Genomic DNA, 22677 nt, shown 5'->3' with positions numbered 1-22677 from the left:
CTCGCAGATGATCCCTGTTAACCGAAAGGTCAATGGCCAACTCTGGCTGACCTCACGGACTGGGGCCTAAAGATCCTGGGCCTCCCCTCGGCAGGGAGAGGCGTGGGGTAATCCTGTCCAAGACCCTTGGGCTTCGGGCTTCAGTCTCTGGGGGAGGGGTCCCGGGGAGAGGGGTCCGGGGGTGAGTTGCTGCGGTGACCAGCGAGGGCGGGAGGACGTTTGACCTTTCTGGTATTGTTGACGTTGTTTGTGTTTTACCCAAAATGCACTGCTGCTGAGGAACCTATCACAAGGTAACTTTACCGTGTGTGTGTGAGTAAAGTGTGTGTGAGTGTGTGAATAAAGTGTGTGTAAGTGTGACAGTGTGTGTGAATAAAGTGTGTGTGAGTGAATAAAGTGTGTGTGTGAGTGTGTGAATAAAGTGTGTGTGTGTGTGTGTGAGTGTGTGAATAAAGTGTGTGTGTGAGTGTGTGAATAAAGTGTGTGTGTGTGTGTGAATAAAGTGTGAGTGTGTGTGTGAATAAAGTGTGTGTGTGTGTGTGTGAATAAAGTGTGTGTGTGTGTGTGAATAAAGTGTGTGTGTGAGTGTGTGAATAAAGTGTGTGTGTGAGTGTGTGAATAAAGTGTGTGTGTGTGAATAAAGTGTGTGTGAGTGTGTGTGTGTGTGAATAAAGTGTGTGTGTGTGTGTGAATAAAGTGTGTGTGTGTGAATAAAGTGTGTGAGTGTGTGTGTGTGTGAATAAAGTGTGTGTGTGAGTGTGTGTGTGAATAAAGTGTGTGTGAGTGTGTGAATAAAGTGTGCGTGAGTGTGTGAATAAAGTGTGTGTGTGAGTGTGTGAATTAAGTGTGTGTGTGTGTGTGTGAATAAAGTGTGTGTGTGTGTGAATAAAGTGTGTGTGTGTGTGAATAAAGTATGTGTGTGAGTGTGTGTGTGTGTGCGCGTGTGTGAATAAAGTGTGTGAGAATGTGTGTGAATAAAGTGTGTGTGAGTGTGTGTGTGAGTGTGAATAAAGTGTGAGTGTGTGTGTGAATAAAGTGTGTGTGTGTGTGTGAATAAAGTGTGTGTGTGTGTGTGAATAAAGTGTGTGTGTGAGTGTGTGAATAAAGTGTGTGTGTGAGTGTGTGAGTGTGTGAATAAAGTGTGTGTGTGTGAATAAAGTGTGTGTGAGTGTGTGTGTGTGAATAAAGTGTGTGTGTGTGTGTGTGAATAAAGTGTGTGTGTGTGTGAATAAAGTGTGTGTGAGTGTGTGTGTGTGTGAATAAAGTGTGTGTGAGTGTGTGTGTGTGTGAATAAAGTGTGTGTGTGTGCGCGTGTGAATAAAGTGTGTGTGTGTAAATAAAGTGTGTGTGTGAGTGTGTGTGTGAATAAAGTGTGTGTGTGAGTGTGTGTGAATAAAGTGTGTGTGAGTGTGAATAAAGTGTGTGTGTGAGTGTGTGAATAAACTGTGTCTGTGAGTGTGTGAATAAAGTGTGTGTGAGTGTGTGTGTGTGCGTGAGTGTGTGAATAAAGTGTGTGTGTGAGTGTGTGAATAAAGTGCGTGAGTGTGTGAATAAAGTGTGTGTGTGAGTGTGTGAATTAAGTGTGTGTGTGTGTGAATAAAGTGTGTGTGTGTGTGAATAAAGTGTGTGTGAGTGTGTGTGTGAATAAAGTGTGTGTGTGAGTGTGTGTGTGTGTGTGTGAATAAAGTATGTGTGTGAGTGTGTGTGTGTGCGCGTGTGTGAATAAAGTGTGTGAGAATGTGTGTGAATAAAGTGTGTGTGAGTGTGTGTGAGTGTGAATAAAGTGTGTGTGAGTGTGTGTGTGAATAAAGTGTGTGTGTGTGTGTGTGAATAAAGTGTGTGTGTGAGTGTGTGTGTGTGTGCGCGTGTGTGAATAAAGTGTGTGTGTGAATAAAGTGTGTGTGCGCGTGTGAATAAAGTGTGTGTGAGAATGTGTGTGAATAAAGTGTGCATGTGAGTGTGTGTGTGTGCGCGTGTGTGAATAAAGTGTGTGAGAATGTGTGTGAATAAAGTGTGTGTGAGTGTGAATAACGTGTGTGTGTGAGTGTGTGTGTGTGTGTGAATAAAGTGTGTGTGTGAGTGTGTGTGTGTGTGAATAAAGTGTGAGTGTGTGTGTGTGTGTGTGAATAAAGTGTGTGTGTGAGTGTGTGTGTGTGTGAATAAAGTGTGTGTGTGTGTGCGTGTGTGTGAATAAAGTGTGTGAGAATGTGTGTGAATAAAGTGTGTGTGTGAGTGTGTGTGTGTGTGTGTGCGCCTGTGTGAATAAAGTATGTGTGAGAATGTGTGTGAATAAAGTGTGTGTGTGAGTGTGTGAATAAAGTGTGTGTGTGAGTGTGTGAATAAAGTGTGTGTGTGAGTGTGTGAATAAAGTGTGTGAGTGTGTGAATAAAGTGTGTGTGAGAATGTGTGTGAATAAAGTGTGTGTGTGAGTGTGTGAATAAAGTGTGTGAGTGTGTGTGAGTGTGTGTGTGAGTGTGAATAAAGTGTGTGTGAGTGTGTGAATAAAGTGTGTGTGTGAGTGTGTGAATAAAGTGTGTGTGAGTATGCGCGTGTGTGAGTGTGAATAAAGTGTGTGTGTGTGAGTGTGTGCATGTGTGAATAAAGTGTGTGTGTGAGAATGTGTGTTAATAAAGTGTGTGTAAGTGTGGCAGTGTGTGTGAATAAAGTGTGTGTGAGTGAATAAAGTGTGTGTGTACTTAAGAGCATAAGAATTAAGAGCAGGAGTCGGCCATACGGCCCCTTGAGACATTCAATAAGATCATGGCTGATCATCGACCTCAACTCCACTTTCCCGCCCGATCCCCATATCCCTTGATTCCCCTAGAGTCCAAAAATCTATCGATCTCAGCCTTGAATATACTCACTCAGCATCCACAGCCCTCTGAGGCAGAGAATTCCAAAGATTCACCGCCCTCTGAGTGAAGAAATTCCTCCTCATCTCGGTCTTAAAAGGACGACCCCTTATCCCGAGGCTATGCCCCCTGGTTCTAGACACTCCAGCCAGGGGGAAACAATCTCCCTGCATCTACCCTGTCAATCCCCTTCAGAATCTTGTAACTTTCAATGCGATCACCTCTCATTCTTCTAAACTCCAGAGAGTAGAGGCCCATTCTACACAATCTCTCCTCATAGGACAGCCCTCTCATCCCAGGAATCAATGTAGTGAACCTTCGTTGCTCCGCCTCCAAGGCAAGTATATCCTTCCTTAGATAAGGAGACCAAAACTGTGCACAGTACTCCAGGTGTGGTCTCACCAAGGCCCTGTACAATTGGAGCAAGACTTCCTCACTCTTATACTCCAACCCCCTTGCAATAAAGGCCAACATGCCATTTGCCTTCCTTATTGCTTGTTGTACCTGCATGCTAGCTTTCTGTGTTTCTTGCACTGGGACACCCAAATCTCTCTGAACACCAACATGTGTGTGTGTGCATGTAAGCCTGTGTTTGCGCATAGAAACATCGAAACATAGAAACATCGAAGATAGGAGCAGGAGTAGGCCATTCGGCCCCTCGAGCCTGCTCCGCCATTCAATGAGATCATGGCTGATCATCCAAACTCAGTACCCTGTCCCTGCCTTCTCCCCATATCCCTTGATCCCTTTAGCCTCAAGAAATATATCCAACTCCTTCTTGAATATATTTAATGAACTGTCCTCCACCGCCCTCTGTGGTAGAGAATTCCACAGGTTCACCACTCTCTGTCTGAAGAAATTCCTCCTCATCTCTGTCCTAAATGGCTTACCCCTTATCCTTAGACTGTGACCCCTGGTTCTGGACTCCCCCGCCATCGGGAACATCCTTCCTGCATCTAGTCTGTCCAGTCCTGTCAGAATTTTATAAGTTTCAATGAGATCCCCTCTCATTCTTCTAAACTCCAGCGAGTATAAGCCCAATCGACCCAATCTCTCCTCATACGTCATTCCTGCCATCCCAGGTATCAGCCTGGTGAATCTTCGCTGCACTCTCTCCATGGCAAAAACATCCTTCCTCAGATAAGGCGACCAAAACTGCACACAATATTCAAGGTGCGGTCTCACCAAGGCCCTGTACAACTGCAGCAAGACATCCTTGTTCCTGTACTCGAACCCTCTCGCTACGAAGGCCAACATACCATTTCCCTTCTTACCCGCCTGCTGCACCTGCATGCTTACCTTCAGCGACTGGTGCACAAGGACACCCAGGTCTCGTTGCACTTCCCCTTCTCCCAATCTATTGCCATTCAGATAATAATCTGCCGCCTTGTTTTTGCCACCAAAGTGGATAACCTCACATTTATCCACATTATATTGCATCTGCCATGCTTCTGCCCAATCACCCATGAGTGTACGTGAGAGTTGTGTGCATAAGCGTGCGTGTGTGCGAGCGAGTGTGTGTGCAAATGTGTGTGGGGGTGCAAGCACTGTGTATGTGTGTGTGTTCGACAGTGTGTGTGTGTGCGAATGTCAGTGTGGGTCAATGTGTGTGTGCGAATGTCAGAGTGTGGGTCAATGTGTGCACGAATGTCAGAGTGTGGGTCAATGTGTGTGCACGAATGTCAGAGTGTGGGTCAATGTGTGTGTGTGTGAATATCTGTGTTCAAATGTATGTGTAGCCGTTAATGTGTGTGGGTGTGCGAGGCTATGCATGTGCATGCGCATGCAATGAATTCCAGTTACTGTTGAGTGTGACAGCGTTGGACAAGCTCGGGGAGAGCTTTGCAACAAATCCTTCCCACCCGCACTCGGAAGTAGCCCCTTATCACCTCTGTCTTGGGGAGCAGGGTGGTGGGGGGAACTGGGTTTGATCTCATGACCCCAGAGGGTTCCGGGGATGGGGGGATCTTAGCTACGAGGACAGGTTGGAGAAGCTGGATTTGTTTTCATTAGAGCAAAGGAGGTTGAGGGGTGATTTGATCGAGGTGTACAAGATTATGACGGGTTTGGATAGGCTAGACGGGGAAAGGCTGTTCCCACTAGTTGATGGTACAAGGACTAGGGGACACAGATTTAAGGTTTTGGGCAAGAGATACAGGGGGGATGTGAGGAAAAACATTCTTTACGCAGCGAGTGGTGAGGTCCTGGAACTCGCTGCCGACGGAAGTGGTGGAAGCGGAGACACTCGATGTTTTCAAGGGGAGACTGGATAGGCACTTGAGGGAAATAAACTTGCAGGGCTACGGGGAGAGACTCTGTGCCGTGACTCTATGACTCTAGGGTGAAAGGTCACTCACTGTCTGACCCACTACTCCACCCAGTGTGGTTCTCCGCACCCCTGCCCTCCATCAGAGGGCGAGGAACCCTACAACCTCTCCTGCCTGGGGGAGAAGGCTGGGTTATGACCTCTGCTCCCCCCACCCAACGCACAGGACACAGGACCCAGAGAGTTGAAAGTTCAGCGACTGACTCCCCCCTTGTCGAACTGTTTCTTTTTGCGCAGGGCGAGATTGTGGACAACATCGAAGTCAATGTCATGAAATCCGTTGACCACGTGGAGACAGCCAAGGTGGAGACCAAAAAGGCGGTCAAGTATCAGAGCCGGGCCCGTAAGGTAGGTCCCTCAGCAGCAGCGGGGATGTCAAAATGGAACCCGCCCGCTCAACGGCCTTGTCCTTTCTCTCTCTCTGTCTCCTCTCTTCCCCGGCTGACCTCTCGACCTCCCCACCCCCCCCCCCCGCCCCTCCCCCGTCTCCCCAAACCTCCCTCCGTCGTGGCAGGGGGGAATGATTGATAGGATCGAGAACAACATGGACCAATCGGTGGGCTTTGTCGAGCGAGCGGTGGCCGACACCAAAAAAGCGGTCAAGTACCAGAGCGAGGCGCGTAGGGTAAGTTTGACTCCTTTGTCTCTTTGTGGGGGTGAGGGGTGGGGCGGGGAGCGGGAGAGAAGCTTAAAAAAAAAGAAAAAGGAATTGGCTTCCTTTGACCTTCCTGCGACCCCCCCTCTGATCCTTGACCCCGCCGCTTCCTGCTTCCTGTTTTATCCAACGTGCGGCCAGTTGCTCAGGCCGAATGTGGCTTTCAACATTTTCCTGCCAAACACCACCCCCCCCCCCCGACCCCCCCACCCCCACCCCTTTCCTCACCTCAAGGCTGGGGTGGAGATCGCACAGACCTCCAACCTGCTGCACCCACCCCCCCCATTCTTCACGGACGAGTGGCTGCTCGACAGGGTGTGGCGTCACGCCGATCCCCTCAAGAATCTGCTCGCACCTGGCGTCGGATACTGTACGGTGATTGGGAACAGAGACTGTTGCTGATTGTTACCCGCCCCAACCCAGGGGGAGTGGGGGGGCCGATGGGATGGGTACTGAGGTCAAGCCTAGCAACCCCCTAGCAACGGTGGTCAGCTGACTCTGATGGTGGGGTGGGGGGTGTCAGTGCACTCACTGTCGTGATATAGGAAATGCAGAAAGGTTATCGGGTCTGTAGAGTTGGAACTTCTCGTTTTATGGAACAGGGCCTGTTATATTGTCGTACACCCCAAAGCTACCAACCCACCCGCTCTACATATTCTCCAACCTCAGCAACCCAGCTAACCACCTTTGCATCCGCTCCCCATAAACCCAACCCCACCCACCATCTAACCACCCACCCACCCGCTCCCCATACCCCCCAACCCCACCCACCCATCTAACCACACACCCACCCTCTCCCCATAACGCCCAACCCCACCCACCCACACTCTCCCCATAACGCCCAACCCCACCCACCCATCTAACCACACACCCACCCTCTCCCCATACCCCCCAACCCCACCCACCCATCTAACCACACACCCACCCTCTCCCCATACCCCCCAACCCCACCCACCCATCTAACCACCCACCCACCCTCTCCCCATAACGCCCAACCCCACCCACCATCTAACCACCCACCCGCTCACCACAACACCCCACCCCACCCACCCATCTAACCACCCACTCCCCACAATACCCAACCCCACCCACCATCTAACCACCCACCCACACTCTCCCCATAAACCCAACCCCACCCACAATCTAACCACCCACCCACCCGCTCCCCACAACACCCAATCCCACCCACCCATCTAGCCACCCACCCACCCTCCTAACATAACAACAACCCTCATTGATTCAGTGCCTTTAATACTGTAAAACATCCCAAGGTGCTTCACTGGAACGTAAATCCTGTAAATACCGAGCCACTTACAGAGATTTTAGGAGCATCTCAAAGGAGATGAGAGAGAGGCGAAGAGGTTTAGGGAGGGAATTCCAGAGCTTAGGGCCCAGGCAGCTGAAGGCACAGCCGCCAATGGTGGAGTGATGGAAATCGGTGATGCTCAAGAGGCCAGAATTGGAGGAGCGCAGAGATCTCAGAGGGTTGTAGGGGCTGGAGGAGGTTACAGAGAGAGGGAGGGTTGTAGGGGCTGGAGGAGGTTACAGAGAGAGGGAGGGTTGTAGGGGCTGGAGGAGGTTACAGAGATAGGGAGGGTTGTAGGGGCTGGAGGAGGTTACAGAGATAGGGAGGGTATTAGGGGCTGGAGGGAGTTGAAAACGAGGATGGAGAATTTTAAATTCGAGGCGTTGCCCGACCGGGAACCAAGGTAGGACAACCAGCACAGAGTTGGGTGATGGGAGAACGGAACTATACTACTTCACCCCACCTACCCGCCCTCACACCATATCCTTCATTCTCACCCTCTCACCTTCTCAATTAAATCAGAGTGTTACAGTGAGGGGTGTGGGGTATATCAGTGTGTTACAGTGAGGGGTGTGGGGTATATCAGTGTTACAGTGAGGGGTGTGGGGTATATCAGTGTGTTACAGTGAGGGGTGTGGGGTATATCAGTGTGTTACAGTGAGGGGTGTGAGGTATATCAGTGTTACAGTGAGGGGTGTGGGGTATATCAGTGTTACAGTGAGGGGTGTGGGGTATATCAGTGTGTTACAGTGAGGGGTGTGGGGTATATCAGTGTGTTACAGTGAGGGGTGTGGGGTATATCAGAGTGTTACAGTGAGGGGTGTGGGGTATATCAGTGTGTTACAGTGAGGGGTGTGGGGTATATCAGTGTGTTACAGTGAGGGGTGTGGGATATATCAGTGTGTTACAGTGAGGGGTGTGGGGTATATCAGTGTGTTACAGTGAGGGGTGTGGGGTATATCAGTTTTACAGTGAGGGGTGTGGGGTATATCAGTGTTACAGTGAGGGGTGTGGGGTATATCAGAGTGTTACAGTGAGGGATGTGGGGTATATCAGTGTTACAGTGAGGGGTGTGGGGTATATCAGTGTTACAGTGAGGGGTGTGGGGTATATCAGTGTTACAGTGAGGGGTGTGGGGTATATCAGAGTGTTACAGTGAGGGGTGTGGGGTATATCAGTGTTACAGTGAGGGGTGTGGGGTATATCAGTGTTACAGTGAGGGGTGTGGGGTATATCAGTGTGTTACAGTGAGGGGTGTGGGGTATATCAGTGTGTTACAGTGAGGGGTGTGGGGTATATCAGTGTTACAGTGAGGGGTATATCAGAGTGTTAGTGAGGGGTGTGGGGTATATCAGTGTGTTACAGTGAGGGGTGTGGGGTATATCAGTGTGTTACAGTGAGGGGTGTGGGGTATATCAGTGTGTTACAGTGAGGGGTGTGGGGTATATCAGTTTTACAGTGAGGGGTGTGGGGTATATCAGTGTTACAGTGAGGGGTGTGGGGTATATCAGAGTGTTACAGTGAGGGGTGCAGGGTATATGGAGGGAGTGCTGTTTGACTCTATCCATCGCTACCTGCTCCTGATTCTTGATCAGCTCCGAGCCCCTTGTTCACTCTGGCTCCCCTTCCCCGCAGAAAACAGTAATCCTTGTTGTCGTGGTGATTGTGGTTCTGGCAATAGTGGCCCTAATAATCGGTCTGGCAGTTGGATTGAATCGCTGATGTGGGGCCTTCTGTGCTCCAGCCGCTGTTCAGCCTGCCCTGGTAGTAAGTAGTCTCTTGTCCTGCTGTTGGTGGTGGTTGGTTACGGTGTTGCTAACGTATCTGGAAGTCCTTTCTTTGAAGTGCGGTGATGGTTGTAATGTAGGAAACGCGGCAGCCAATCTGCGCACAGTAAGCTCCCAAAAACCACAGTGTGATAAAGACCAGATAATCTCATTTAATGATGTTGGTTGAGGGATAAATATTGGCCCCAAGACACCGTGGGAACTTCCCCCTTCTCTCCTTCGAAAGACTGCCCCGGGTCTTTTACGTCCCACCTAAGAGGGCACAGCTCCGACAGTGCGGCGCTCCCTCATTACTGACCCTCCGACAGTGCGGCGCTCCCTCAGTACTGCCCCTCCGACAGTGCAGCGCTCCCTCAGTACTGCCCCTCCAACAGTGCAGCGCTCCCTCATTACTGCCCCTCCGACAGTGCAGCGCTCCCTCAGTACTGCCCCTCCGACAGTGCAGCACTCCCCCAGTACTGCCCCTCCGACAGTGCAGCGCTCCCTCAGTACTGCCCCTCCGACAGTGCAGCGCTCCCTCAGTACTGCCCCTCCGACAGTGCAGCGCTCCCTCAGTACTGCCCCTCCGACAGTGCAGCGCTCCCTCAGTACTGCCCCTCCGACAGTGCAGCGCTCCCTCAGTACTGCCCCTCCGACAGTGCAGCGCTCCCTCAGTACTGCCCCTCCGACAGTGCAGCGTGCTCTCAGTACTGCCCCTCCGACAGTGCGGCGCTCCCTCAGCACAGGCCAGGGATGGGAATTGGCGCCCAGCGCGACCCAGATTAACTGATGCTCAATGTGAGGTCGAGAGTTGCGTGCATTAGGCGCGTGCTGGCTCTTTTGTTTTGCTTTTTTCCAACTGTGTTGATGCCTGTCCCCTGTGTGTCCTTATTTCCATTTATTTTAACCCGCACATTCCCTGTTTTTGTTCTTCCTTCCCAACAGAAACTCTATATTGTGATTGCCTGCGTCGTGATCCTGCTTGTCATCCTGGCCATTATCCTGGGCGTCACCTTGTCCTGATACCTCCCAGCTTCCTCTACCCCCCCGTCCCACTTTTGATATGATTCCCTTCGCGTCTCCCAGCATGCTGCGCGCTCTGGTGAACTTTGAACCTCAGCTGCCTTGATGTCTGCCAGATGGAGCGTCTGGAGGACCAGAGATGATTCCGCCCGCCATTGCTTCACCTAGATATCCAGGCTGACCCCCCCAACCTTCATTCCCCGTCTACCCTGCACCATGCTTCCAGCCCGCCGAGCAAGACTTCCAGACCGGCTTCCTTCCTCCTTCCAGATACGTTCTCCGTGAGGCTGACTCCCTGGGGAGTCTAGAGCCAGGGGCGGGGGTCACAGTCTCAGGATAAGGGGTCGGCCGTTTAGGACTGAGAGCAGGCGACGCTTCTTCACTCTTGTATCTTTGGAATTCTCCACCCCAGAGGACTGTGGAGGCTCAGTCGTTGAGTATATTCAAGACGGGGATCGATGGATTTTTAGATACTAAGGGAATCGAGGGATATGGGGATAGAGCGGGAAGGTGGAGTTGAGGTAGAATGTCAGCCGTGATTTTATTGAATGGCGGAGCAGGCTCGAAGGGCCGTATGGCCTACTCCTGCTACCAGTTCTTATATTCTCCCTGATCTGCTCACTCCAATTCTTAGACTTTTCATCCCCTCATTCATTGACTCCGATCCCGACCCTGACCATCTCTCTCTGACCCCTGACCATCTCTCTCTGACCCCCTGATCATCTCTCTCTGACCCCCTGACCATCTCTCTCTGACCCCTGACCATCTCTCTCTGACCCCCTGACCATCTCTCTCTGACCCCTGACCATCTCTCTCTGACCCCCTGACCATCTCTCTCTGACCCTCTGACCATCTCTCTCTGACCCCCTGACCATCTCTCTCTGACCCCCTGACCATCTCTCTCTGACCCCCTGACCATCTCTCTCTGACCCCTGACCATCTCGCTCTGACCCCTGACCATCTCTCTCTGACCCCTGACCATCTCTCTCTGACCCCCTGACCATCTCTCTCTGACCCCCTGACCATCTCTCTCTGACCCCCTGACCATCTCTCTCTGACCCCCTGACCATCTCTCTCTGACCCCCTGACCATCTCTCGCTGGCCCCCTGACCATCACTCTCTGACCCCTGACCTTCTCTCTCTGACCCCTGACCATCCCTCACTGACCTCATGACCATCTCTCTCTGACCCCTGACCATCTCTTGCTCACACCTGACCATCTTTACTATTGATTTCAGTGTGTGTGAGCCCGGGTGTGAAGGAACGCTCCTGTAATAGTGATTTCAGTCTGTGTGTGAGCCCGGGTGTGAAGGAACACTCCTTTAATAGTGATTTCAGTGTGTGTGAGCCCGGGTGCGAAGGAACGCTCCTTTAATAGTGATTTCAGTCTGTGTGTGAGCCCGAGTGTGAAGGAACGCTCCTTTAATAGTGATTTCAGTGTGTGTGAGCCCGGGTGTGAAGGAACGCTCCTTTAATAGTGATTTCAGTGTGTGTGTGAGCCCGGGTGTGAAGGAACGCTCCTTTAATAGTGATTTCAGTGTGTGAGAGCCCGGGTGTGAAGGAACGCTCCTTTAATAGTGATTTCAGTGTGTGTGAGCCCAGGTGTGAAGGAACGCTCCTTTAATAGTGATTTCAGTGTGTGTGAGCCCGGGTGTGAAGGAACACTCCTTTAATAGTGATTTCAGTGTGTGTGAGCCCGGGTGTGAAGGAACACTCCTTTAATAGTGATTTCTGTGTGTGTGTGAGCCCGGGTGTGAAGGAACGCTCCTTTAATAGTGATTTCAGTGTGTGTGTGAGCCCGGGTGTGAAGGAATGCTCCTTTAATAGTGATTTCAGTGTGTGTGAGAGCCCGGGTGTGAAGGAACGCTCCTTTAATAGTGATTTCAGTGTGTGAGAGCACGGGCGTGAAGGAACACTCCTTTAATAGTGATTTCAGTGTGTGAGAGCCCGGGTGTGAAGGAACACTCCTTTAATAGTGATTTCAGTGTGTGAGAGCCCGGGTGTGAAGGAACACTCCTTTAATAGTGATTTCAGTGTGTGTGAGCCCGGGTGTGAAGGAACGCTCCTTTAATAGTGATTTCAGTGTGTGTGTGAGCCCGGGTGTGAAGGCACACTCCTTCAATAGTGATTTCAGTGTGTGTGAGCCCGGGTGTGAAGGAACGCTCCTTTAATAGTGATTTCAGTGTGTGTGTGAGCCCGGGTGTGAAGGAACACTCCTTTAATAGTGATTTCAGTGTGTGTGCGAGCCCGGGTGTGAAGGAACGCCCCTTTAATAGTGATTTCAGTGTGTGTGTGAGCCTGGGTGTGAAGGAACGCTCCTTTAATACTGATTTCAGTGTGTGTGCGAGCCTGGGTGTGAAGGAACACTCCTCTAATAGTGATTTCAGTGTGTGTGAGAGCCTGGGTGTGAAGTAACACTCCTTTAATAGTGATTTCAGTGTGTGAGAGCCCGGGTGTGAAGGAACGCTCCTCTAATAGTGATTTCAGTGTGTGTGTGAGCCCGGGTGTGAGGGAACGCTCCTTTAATAGTGATTTCAGTGTGTGTGAGCCCGGGTGTGAAGGAACACTCCTTTAATAGTGATTTCTGTGTGTGAGAGAGCCCGGGTGTGAAGGAACGCTCCTTTAATAGTGATTTCAGTGTGTGTGAGAGCCCGGTGTGAAGGAACGCTCCTTTAATAGTGATTTCAGTGTGTGTGTGAGCCCGGGTGTGAAGGAACACTCCTTTAATAGTGATTTCAGTGTGTGAGAGCCCGGGTGTGAAGGAACGCTCCTGTAATAGTGATTTCAGTGTGTGTGAGCCCGGGTGTGAAGGAACACTCCTTTAATAGTGATTTCAGTGTGTGTGTGAGCCCGGGTGTGAAGGAACACTCCTTTAATAGTGATTTCAGTGTGTGTGAGCCCGGGTGTGAAGGAACACTCCTTTAATAGTGATTTCAGTGTGTGAGAGCCCGGGTGTGAAGGAACGCTCCTCTAATAGTGATTTCAGTGTGTGTGTGAGCCCGGGTGTGAAGGAACACTCCTTCAATAGTGATTTCAGTGTGTGTGAGCCCGGGTGTGAAGGAACGCTCCTTTAATAGTGATTTCAGTGTGTGTGTGAGCCCGGGTGTGAAGGAACGCTCCTTTAATAGTGATTTCAGTGTGCGTGAGCCCGGGTGTGAAGGAACGCTCCTTTAATAGTGATTTCAGTGTGTGTGAGCCCGGGTGTGAAGGAACGCTCCTTTAATAGTGATTTCAGTGTGGGTGAGCCCGGGTGTGAAGGAACGCTCCTTTAATAGTTATTTCAGTGTGTGAGAGAGCCCGGGTGTGAAGGAACGCTCCTTTAATAGTGATTTCGGTGTGTGTGTGAGCCCGGGTGTGAAGGAACGCCCCTCTAATAGTGATTTCAGTGTGTGTGAGCCCGGGTGTGAAGGACCGCTCCTTTAATAGTGATTTCAGTGTGTGAGAGCCCGGGTGTGAAGGAACGCTCCTTTAATAGTGATTTCAGTGTGTGTGAGCCCGGGTGTGAAGGAACGCTCCTTTAATAGTGATTTCAGTGTGTGTGTGAGCCTGGGTGTGAAGGAACGCTCCTTTAATAGTGATTTCAGTGTGTGTGTGAGCCCGGGTGTGAAGGAACGCTCCTTTAATAGTGATTTCATTGTGTGTGAGCCCGGGTGTGAAGGAATGCTCCTTTAATAGTGATTTCAGTGTGTGTGAGCCCGGGTGTGAAGGAACGCTCCTTTAATAGTGATTTCAGTGTGTGTGTGAGCCCGGGTGTGAAGGAACACTCCTTTAATAGTGATTTCAGTGTGTGTGAGCCCAGGTGTGAAGGAACGCTCCATTAATAGTGATTTCAGTGTGTGAGAGCCCGGGTGTGAAGGAACGCTCCTTTTATAGTGAATTCAGTGTGTGAGAGCCCGGGTGTGAAGGAACACTCCTTTAATAGTGATTTCAGTGTGTGTGAGCCCGGGTGTGAAGGAACTCTCCTCTAATAGTGATTTCAGTGTGTGTGTGAGCCCGGGTGTGAAGGAACGCTCCTTTAATAGTGATTTCAGTGTGTGTGAGCCCAGGTGTGAAGGAACACTCCTTTAATAGTGATTTCAGTGTGTGAGAGCCCGGGTGTGAAGGAACACTCCTTTAATAGTGATTTCAGTGTGTGTGAGCCCGGGTGTGAAGGAACGCTCCTTTAATAGTGATTTCAGTGTGTGTGTGAGCCCGGGTGTGAAGGCACACTCCTTCAATAGTGATTTCAGTGTGTGTGTGAGTCCGGGTGTGAAGGGACACTCCTTTAATAGTGATTTCAGTGTGTGTGAGCCCGGGTGTGAAGGAACGCTCCTTTAATAGTGATTTCAGTGTGTGTGTGAGCCCGGGTGTGAAGGAACACTCCTTTAATAGTGATTTCAGTGTGTGAGAGCCCGGGTGTGAAGGAACGCTCCTTTAATAGTGATTTCAGTGTGTGCGAGCCCGGGTGTGAAGGAACGCCCCTTTAATAGTGATTTCAGTGTGTGTGTGAGCCTGGGTGTGAAGGAACGCTCCTTTAATACTGATTTCAGTGTGTGTGTGAGCCTGGGTGTGAAGGAACACTCCTCTAATAGTGATTTCAGTGTGTGTGAGAGCCTGGGTGTGAAGTAACACTCCTTTAATAGTGATTTCAGTGTGTGAGAGCCCAGGTGTGAAGGAACGCTCCTCTAATAGTGATTTCAGTGTGTGTGTGAGCCCGGGTGTGAGGGAACGCTCCTTTAATAGTGATTTCAGTGTGTGTGAGCCCGGGTGTGAAGGAACACTCCTTTAATAGTGATTTCTGTGTGTGAGAGAGCCCGGGTGTGAAGGAACGCTCCTTTAATAGTGATTTCAGTGTGTGTGAGAGCCCGGTGTGAAGGAACGCTCCTTTAATAGTGATTTCAGTGTGTGTGTGAGCCCGGGTGTGAAGGAACACTCCTTTAATAGTGATTTCAGTGTGTGAGAGCCCGGGTGTGAAGGAACGCTCCTGTAATAGTGATTTCAGTGTGTGTGAGCCCGGGTGTGAAGGAACACTCCTTTAATAGTGATTTCAGTGTGTGTGTGAGCCCGGGTGTGAAGGAACACTCCTTTAATAGTGATTTCAGTGTGTGTGAGCCCGGGTGTGAAGGAACACTCCTTTAATAGTGATTTCAGTGTGTGTGAGCCCGGGTGTGAAGGAACGCTCCTTTAATAGTGATTTCAGTGTGTGTGTGAGCCCGGGTGTGAAGGAACGCTCCTTTAATAGTGATTTCAGTGTGCGTGAGCCCGTGTGTGAAGGAACGCTCCTTTAATAGTGATTTCAGTGTGTGTGAGCCCGGGTGTGAAGGAACGCTCCTTTAATAGTGATTTCAGTGTGGGTGAGCCCGGGTGTGAAGGAACGCTCCTTTAATAGTTATCTCAGTGTGTGAGAGAGCCCGGGTGTGAAGGAACGCTCCTTTAATAGTGATTTCAGTGTGTGTGTGAGCCCGGGTGTGAAGGAACACTCCCCTAATAGTGATTTCAGTGTGTGTGAGCCCGGGTGTGAAGGAACGCTCCTTTAATAGTGATTTCGGTGTGTGTGTGAGCCCGGGTGTGAAGGAACGCCCCTCTAATAGTGATTTCAGTGTGTGTGAGCCCGGGTGTGAAGGACCGCTCCTTTAATAGTGATTTCAGTGTGTGAGAGCCCGGGTGTGAAGGAACGCTCCTTTAATAGTGATTTCAGTGTGTGTGTGAGCCTGGGTGTGAAGGAACGCTCCTTTAATAGTGATTTCAGTGTGTGTGTGAGCCCGGGTGTGAAGGAACGCTCCTTTAATAGTGATTTCATTGTGTGTGAGCCCGGGTGTGATGGAACGCTCCTTTAATAGTGATTTCAGTGTGTGTGTGAGCCCGAGTGTGAAGGAATGCTCCTTTAATAGTGATTTCAGTGTGTGTGAGCCCAGGTGTGAAGGAACGCTCCATTAATAGTGATTTCAGTGTGTGAGAGCCCGGGTGTGAAGGAACGCTCCTTTTATAGTGAATTCAGTGTGTGAGAGCCCGGGTGTGAAGGAACACTCCTTTAATAGTGATTTCAGTGTGTGTGAGCCCGGGTGTGAAGGAACTCTCCTCTAATAGTGATTTCAGTGTGTGTGTGAGCCCGGGTGTGAAGGAACGCTCCTTTAATAGTGATTTCAGTGTGTGTGTGAGCCTGGGTGTGAAGGAACACCGCTTTAATAGTGATTTCAGTGTGTGTGAGCCCGGGTGTGAAGGAACGCTCCTTTAATAGTGATTTCAGTGTGTGTGTGAGCCCGGGTGTGAAGGAACGCTCCTTTAATAGTGATTTCAGTGTGTGAGCCCGGGTGTGAAGGAACGCTCCTTTAATAGTGATTTCAGTGTGTGTGTGAGCCCGGGTGTGAAGGAACACTCCTTTAATAGTGATTTCCGTGTGTGTGAGCCCGGGTGTGAAGGAACGCTCCTTTAATAGTGATTTCAGTGTGTGTGTGAGCCCGGGTGTGAAGGAACACTCCTTTAATAGTGATTTCAGTGTGTGTGAGCCCGGGTGTGAAGGAACGCTCCTTTAACAGTGATTTCAGTGTGTGTGTGAGCCCGGGTGTGAAGGAACACTCCTTTAATAGTGATTTCAGTGTGTGTGAGCCCGGGTGTGAAGGAACGCTCCTTTAATAGTGATTTCAGTGTGTGTGAGCCCGGGTGTGAAGGAATGCTCCTTTAATAGTGATTTCAGTGTGTGTGTGAGCCCGGGTGTGAAGGAACGCTCCTTCAATAGTGATTTCAGTGTGTGTGAGCCCGGGTGTGAAGGAACGCTCCTTTAATAGTGATTTCAGTGAGTGAGAGCCCGGGTGTGAAGGAACGCTCCTTTTAATAGTGATTTCAGTGTGTGTGTGAGCCCGGGTGTGAAGGAACGCTCCTTTAATAGTGATTTCAGTGTGTGTGAGCCCGAGTGTGAAGGAACGCTCCTTTAATAGTGATTTCAGCGTGTGTATGAGCCCGGGTGTGAAGGAACGCTCCTTTAATAGTGATTTCAGTGTGTGTGTGAGCCCGGGTGTGAAGGAACACTCCTTTAATAGTGATTTCAGTGTGTGTGAGAGCCCGAGTGTGAAGGAACGCTCCTTTAATAGTGATTTCAGTGTGTGTGTGAGCCCGAGTGTGAAGGAACGCTCCTTTAATAGTGATTTAAATGTGTGTGAGCCCGGGTGTGAAGGAACGCTCCTTTAATAGTGATTTCAGTGTGTGTGTGAGCCCGGGTGTGAAGGAACACTCCTTTAATAGTGATTTCAGTGTGTGTGAGCCTGAGTGTGAAGGAACGCTCCTTTAATAGTGATTTCAGTGTGTGTGTGAGCCCGGGTGTGAAGGAACGCTCCTTTAATAGTGATTTCAGTGTGCGTGAGCCCGGGTGTGAAGGAACGCTCCTTTAATAGTGATTTCAGTGTGTGTGAGCCCGGCTGTGAAGGAACGCTCCTTTAATAGTTATTTCAGTGTGTGTGTGAGCCCGGCTGTGAAGGAACGCTCCTTTAATAGTTATTTCAGTGTGTGTGTGAGCCCGAGTGTGAAGGAACGCTCCTGTAATAGTGATTTCAGTGTGTGTGAGTCCGGGTGTGAAGGAACGCTCCTTTAATAGTGATTTCGGTGTGTGTGTGAGCCCGGGTGTGAAGGAACGCCCCTCTAATCGTGATTTCAGTGTGTGTGAGCCCGGGTGTGAAGGAACGCTCCTTTAATAGTGATTTCATTGTGTGTGAGCCCGGGTGTGATGGAACGCTCCTTTAATAGTGATTTCAGTGTGTGTGTGAGCCCGAGTGTGAAGGAATGCTCCTTTTAATAGTGATTTCAGTGTGTGTGAGCCCGGGTGTGAAGGAACGCTCCTTTAATCGTGATTTCAGTGTGTGTGAGCCCGGTGTGAAGGAACGCTCCATTAATAGTGATTTCAGTGTGTGTGAGCCTGGGTGTGAAGGAACACTCCTTTAATAGTGATTTCAGTGTGTGTGTGAGCCCGGGTGTCAAGGAACACTCCTTTAATAGTGATTTCAGTGTGTGTGAGCCCAGGTGTGAAGGAACGCTCCTTTAATAGTGATTTCAGTGTGTGAGAGCCCGGGTGTGAAGGAACGCTCCTTTTATTGTGAATTCAGTGTGTGAGAGCCCGGGTGTGAAGGAACACTCCTTTAATAGTGATTTCAGTGTGTGTGAGCCCGGGTGTGAAGGAACTCTCCTCTCATAGTGATTTCAGTGTGTGTGTGAGCCCGGGTGTGAAGGAACGCTCCTTTAATAGTGATTTCAGTGTGTGTGAGCCCAGGTGTGAAGGAACGCTCCTTTAATAGTGATTTCAGTGTGTGTGAGAGCCCGGGTGTGAAGGAACGCTCCTTTAATAGTGATTTCATTGTGTGTGAGCCCGGGTGTGATGGAACGCTCCTTTAATAGTGATTTCAGTGTGTGTGTGAGCCCGAGTGTGAAGGAATGCTCCTTTAATAGTGATTTCAGTGTGTGTGAGCCCGGGTGTGAAGGAACGCTCCTTTAATAGTGATTTCAGTGTGTGTGAGCCCGGTGTGAAGGAACGCTCCATTAATAGTGATTTCAGTGTGTGTGAGCCTGGGTGTGAAGGAACACTCCTTTAATAGTGATTTCAGTGTGTGTGTGAGCCCAGGTGTGAAGGAACGCTCCTTTAATAGTGATTTCAGTGTGTGAGCCTGGGTGTGAAGGAACGCTCCTTCAATAGTGATTTCAGTGTGTGTGTGAGCCCGGGTGTGAAGGAACACTCCTTTAATAGTGATTTCAGTGTGTGTGTGAGCCCGGGTGTGAAGGAACACCGCTTTAATAGTGATTTCAGTGTGTGTGAGCCCGGGTGTGAAGGAACGCTCCTTTAATAGTGATTTCAGTGTGTGAGCCCGGGTGTGAAGGAACGCTCCTTCAATAGTGATTTCAGTGTGTGTGTGAGCCCGGGTGTGAAGGAACACTCCTTTAATAGTGATTTCAGTGTGTGTGTGAGCCCGGGTGTGAAGGAACGCTCCTTTAATAGTGATTTCAGTGTGTGTGAGCCCGGGTGTGAAGGAACGCTCCTGTAATAGTGATTTCAGTGTGCGTGAGCCCGGGTGTGAAGGAACGCTCCTTTAATAGTGATTTCAGTGTGTGTGAGCCCGGGTGTGAAGGAACGCTCCTTTAATAGTTATTTCAGTGTGTGAGAGAGCCCGGGTGTGAAGGAACGCTCCTTTAATAGTGATTTCAGTGTGTGTGTGAGCCCGGGTGTGAAGGAACACTCCCCTAATAGTGATTTCAGTGTGTGTGAGCCCGGGTGTGAAGGAACGCTCCTCTAATAGTGATTTCAGTGTGTGTGTGAGCCCGGGTGTGAAGGAACGCTCCTTTAATAGTGATTTCGGTGTGTGTGTGAGCCCGGGTGTGAAGGAACGCCCCTCTAATCGTGATTTCAGTGTGTGTGAGCCCGGGTGTGAAGGAACGCTCCTTTAATAGTGATTTCAGTGTGTGAGAGCCCGGGTGTGAAGGAACGCTCCTTTAATAGTGATTTCAGTGTGTGTGAGCCCGGGTGTGAAGGAACGCTCCTTTAATAGTGATTTCAGTGTGTGTGAGCCTGGGTGTGAAGGAACGCTCCTTTAATAGTGATTTCAGTGTGTGTGTGAGCCCGGGTGTGAAGGAACGCTCCTTTAATAGTGATTTCATTGTGTGTGAGCCCGGGTGTGATGGAACGCTCCTTTAATAGTGATTTCAGTGTGTGTGTGAGCCCGAGTGTGAAGGAATGCTCCTTTAATAGTGATTTCAGTGTGTGTGAGCCCGGGTGTGAAGGAACGCTCCTTTAATAGTGATTTCAGTGTGTGTGAGCCCAGGTGTGAAGGAACGCTCCTTTAATCGTGATTTCAGTGTGTGAGAGCCCGGGTGTGAAGGAACGCTCCTTTTATAGTGAATTCAATGTGTGAGAGCCCGGGTGTGAAGGAACACTCCTTTAATAGTGATTTCAGTGTGTGTGAGCCCGGGTGTGAAGGAACACTCCTTTAATAGTGATTTCAGTGTGTGTGAGCCCGGGTGTGAAGGAACTCTCCTCTAATAGTGATTTCAGTGTGTGTGTGAGCCCGGGTGTGAAGGAACGCTCCTTTAATAGTGATTTCAGTGTGTGTGAGCCCAGGTGTGAAGGAACGCTCCTTTAATAGTGATTTCAGTGTGTGTGTGAGCCCGGGTGTGAAGGAACACCGCTTTAATAGTGATTTCAGTGTGTGTGAGCCCGGGTGTGAAGGAACGCTCCTTTAATAGTGATTTCAGTGTGTGAGCCCGGGTGTGAAGGAACGCTCCTTCAATAGTGATTTCAGTGTGTGTGTGAGCCCGGGTGTGAAGGAACACTCCTTTAATAGTGATTTCAGTGTGTGTGTGAGCCCGGGTGTGAAGGAACACCGCTTTAATAGTGATTTCAGTGTGTGTGAGCCCGGGTGTGAAGGAACGCTCCTTTAATAGTGATTTCAGTGTGTGAGCCCGGGTGTGAAGGAACGCTCCTTCAATAGTGATTTCAGTGTGTGTGTGAGCCCGGGTGTGAAGGAACACTCCTTTAATAGTGATTTCAGTGTGTGTGTGAGCCCGGGTGTGAAGGAACGCTCCTTTAATAGTGATTTCAGTGTGTGTGTGAGCCCGGGTGTGAAGGAACGCTCCTTTAATAGTGATTTCAGTGTGTGTGAGCCCGGGTGTGAAGGAACGCTCCTTTAATAGTGATTTCAGTGTGTGTGTGAGCCCAGGTGTGAAGGAACGCTCCTTTAATAGTGATTTCAGTGTGTGTGAGCCGGGGTGTGAAGGAACGCTCCTTTAATAGTGATTTCAGTGTGTGTGAGCCCGGGTGTGAAGGAACACTCCTTTAATAGTGATTTCAGTGTGTGTGAGCCCGGGTGTGAAGGAACGCTCCTTTAATAGTGATTTCAGTGTGTGTGTGAGCCCGGGTGTGAATGAACGCTCCTTTAATAGTGATTTCAGTGTGTGTGTGAGCCTGCGTGTGAAGGAACGCTCCTTTAATAGTGATTTCAGTGTGTGTGAGCCCGGGTGTGAAGGAACGCTCCTTTAATAGTGATTTCAGTGTGTGTGTGAGCCCGGGTGTGAAGGAACGCTCCTTTAATAGTGATTTCAGTGTGTGTGAGCCCGGGTGTGAAGGAACGCCCCTTTAATAGTGATTTCAGTGTGTGTGAGCCCGGGTGTGAAGGAACGCTCCTTTAATAGTGATTTCAGTGTGTGTGAGCCCGGGTGTGAAGGAATGCTCCTTTAATAGTGATTTCAGTGAGTGAGAGCCCGGGTGTGAAGGAACGCTCCTTTAATAGTGATTTCAGTGTGTGTGTGAGCCCGGGTGTGAAGGAACGCTCCTTTAATAGTGATTTCAGTGTGTGTGAGCCCGAGTGTGAAGGAACGCTCCTTTAATAGTGATTTCAGCGTGTGTATGAGCCCGGGTGTGAAGGAACGCTCCTTTAATAGTGATTTCAGTGTGTGTGTGAGCCCGGGTGTGAAGGAACACTCCTTTAATAGTGATTTCAGTGTGTGTGAGAGCCCGAGTGTGAAGGAACGCTCCTTTAATCGTGATTTCAGTGTGTGTGTGAGCCCGAGTGTGAAGGAACGCTCCTTTAATAGTGATTTAAATGTGTGTGAGCCCGGGTGTGAAGGAACGCTCCTTTAATAGTGATTTCAGTGTGTGTGAGAGCCCGGGTGTGAAGGAACGCTCCTTTAATAGTGATTTCAGTGTGTGTGTGAGCCCGGGTGTGAAGGAACGCTCCTTTAATCGTGATTTCAGTATGTGTGTGAGCCCGGGTGTGAAGGAACGCTCCTTTAATAGTGATTTAAATGTGTGTGAGCCCGTGTGTGAAGGAACGCTTCTTTAATAGTGATTTCAGTGTGTGTGTGAGCCCGGGTGTGAAGGAACGCTCCTTTAATAGTGATTTAAATGTGTGTGAGCCCGGGTGTGAAGGAACGCTCCTTTAATAGTGATTTCAGTGTGTGTGTGAGCCCAGGTGTGAAGGAATGCTCCTTTAATAGTGATTACAGTGTGTGTGAGCCCAGGTGTGAAGGAACGCTCCTTTAATAGTGATTTAAATGTGTGTGAGCCCGGGTGTGAAGGAACGCTCCTTTAATAGTGATTTGAGTGTGTGTGTGAGCCCGGGTGTGAAGGAACGCTCCTTTCATAGTGATTTCAGTGTGTGAGAGCCCGGGTGTGAAGGAACGCTCCTTTAATAGTGATTTCAGTGTGTGTGTGAGCCCGGGTGAGAAGGTGCACTCCTTTAATAGTGATTTCAGTGTGTGTGTGAGCCCGGGTGTGAAGGAACGCTCCTTTAATAGTGATTTCAGTGTGTGTGAGCCCGGGTGTGAAGGAACGCTCCTTTAATCGTGATTTCAGTGTGTGTGAGCCCGGGTGTGAAGGAACACTCCTTTAATAGTGATTTCAGTGTGTGTGAGCCCGGGTGTGAAGGAACGCTCCATTAATAGTGATTTCAGTGTGTGTGAGCCCGGGTGTGAAGGAACACTCCTTTAATAGTGATTTCAGTGTGTGTGAGCCCGGGTGTGAAGGAACGCTCCTTTAATAGTGATTTCTGTGTGTGAGCCCGGGTGTGAAGGAACGCTCCTTTAGTAGTGATTTCAGTGTGTGAGAGCCCGGGTGTGAAGGAACGCTCCTTTAATAGTGATTTCAGTGTGTGTGTGAGCCCGGGTGTGATGGAACGCTCCTTTAATAGTGATTTCAGTGTGTGTGTGAGCCCGGGTGTGAAGGAACACTCCTTTAATAGTGATTTCAGTGTGTGAGAGCCCGGGTGTGAAGGAACGCTCCTTTAATAGTGATTTCAGTG

At 49.8% G+C, this 22677-nt stretch overlaps 2 protein-coding genes across 3 annotated transcripts in view; one reads left to right on the top strand and one right to left on the bottom strand.

Moving 5' to 3' along the window:
- LOC147092055 (syntaxin-3-like) overlaps positions 1 to 22677 on the bottom strand; it is a 174121-nt gene that overhangs the window by 47507 nt on the left and 103937 nt on the right.
- The window catches only part of LOC147092056 (syntaxin-3-like), a 40974-nt gene that overhangs the window by 10947 nt on the left and 7350 nt on the right, over positions 1 to 22677 (top strand). The window contains exons 5-6 of one of the 2 annotated variants that reach the window (XM_085975791.1): positions 5416 to 5526; positions 9851 to 12056. In XM_085975791.1, coding sequence (XP_085831917.1) covers positions 5416 to 5526; positions 9851 to 9928 — 189 coding nt within the window. In that variant the 3' untranslated portion in view covers positions 9929 to 12056. Of the gene's footprint in view, positions 1 to 5415; positions 5527 to 5692; positions 5804 to 9850; positions 12057 to 22677 lie in introns of those variants that run through there. The other variant, XM_085975792.1, reaches the window with a different exon arrangement.

This window comes from Somniosus microcephalus, unplaced genomic scaffold (genome assembly GCF_052327205.1).
Source record: "Somniosus microcephalus isolate GS21.2 unplaced genomic scaffold, FLI_Smic_1.0 unresolved_chr2, whole genome shotgun sequence".
Classification (NCBI taxonomy): domain Eukaryota; kingdom Metazoa; phylum Chordata; class Chondrichthyes; order Squaliformes; family Somniosidae; genus Somniosus; species Somniosus microcephalus.
Note: the sequence above shows the minus strand (reverse complement) of the source record. Positions and strands in the feature narration are given on the sequence as shown.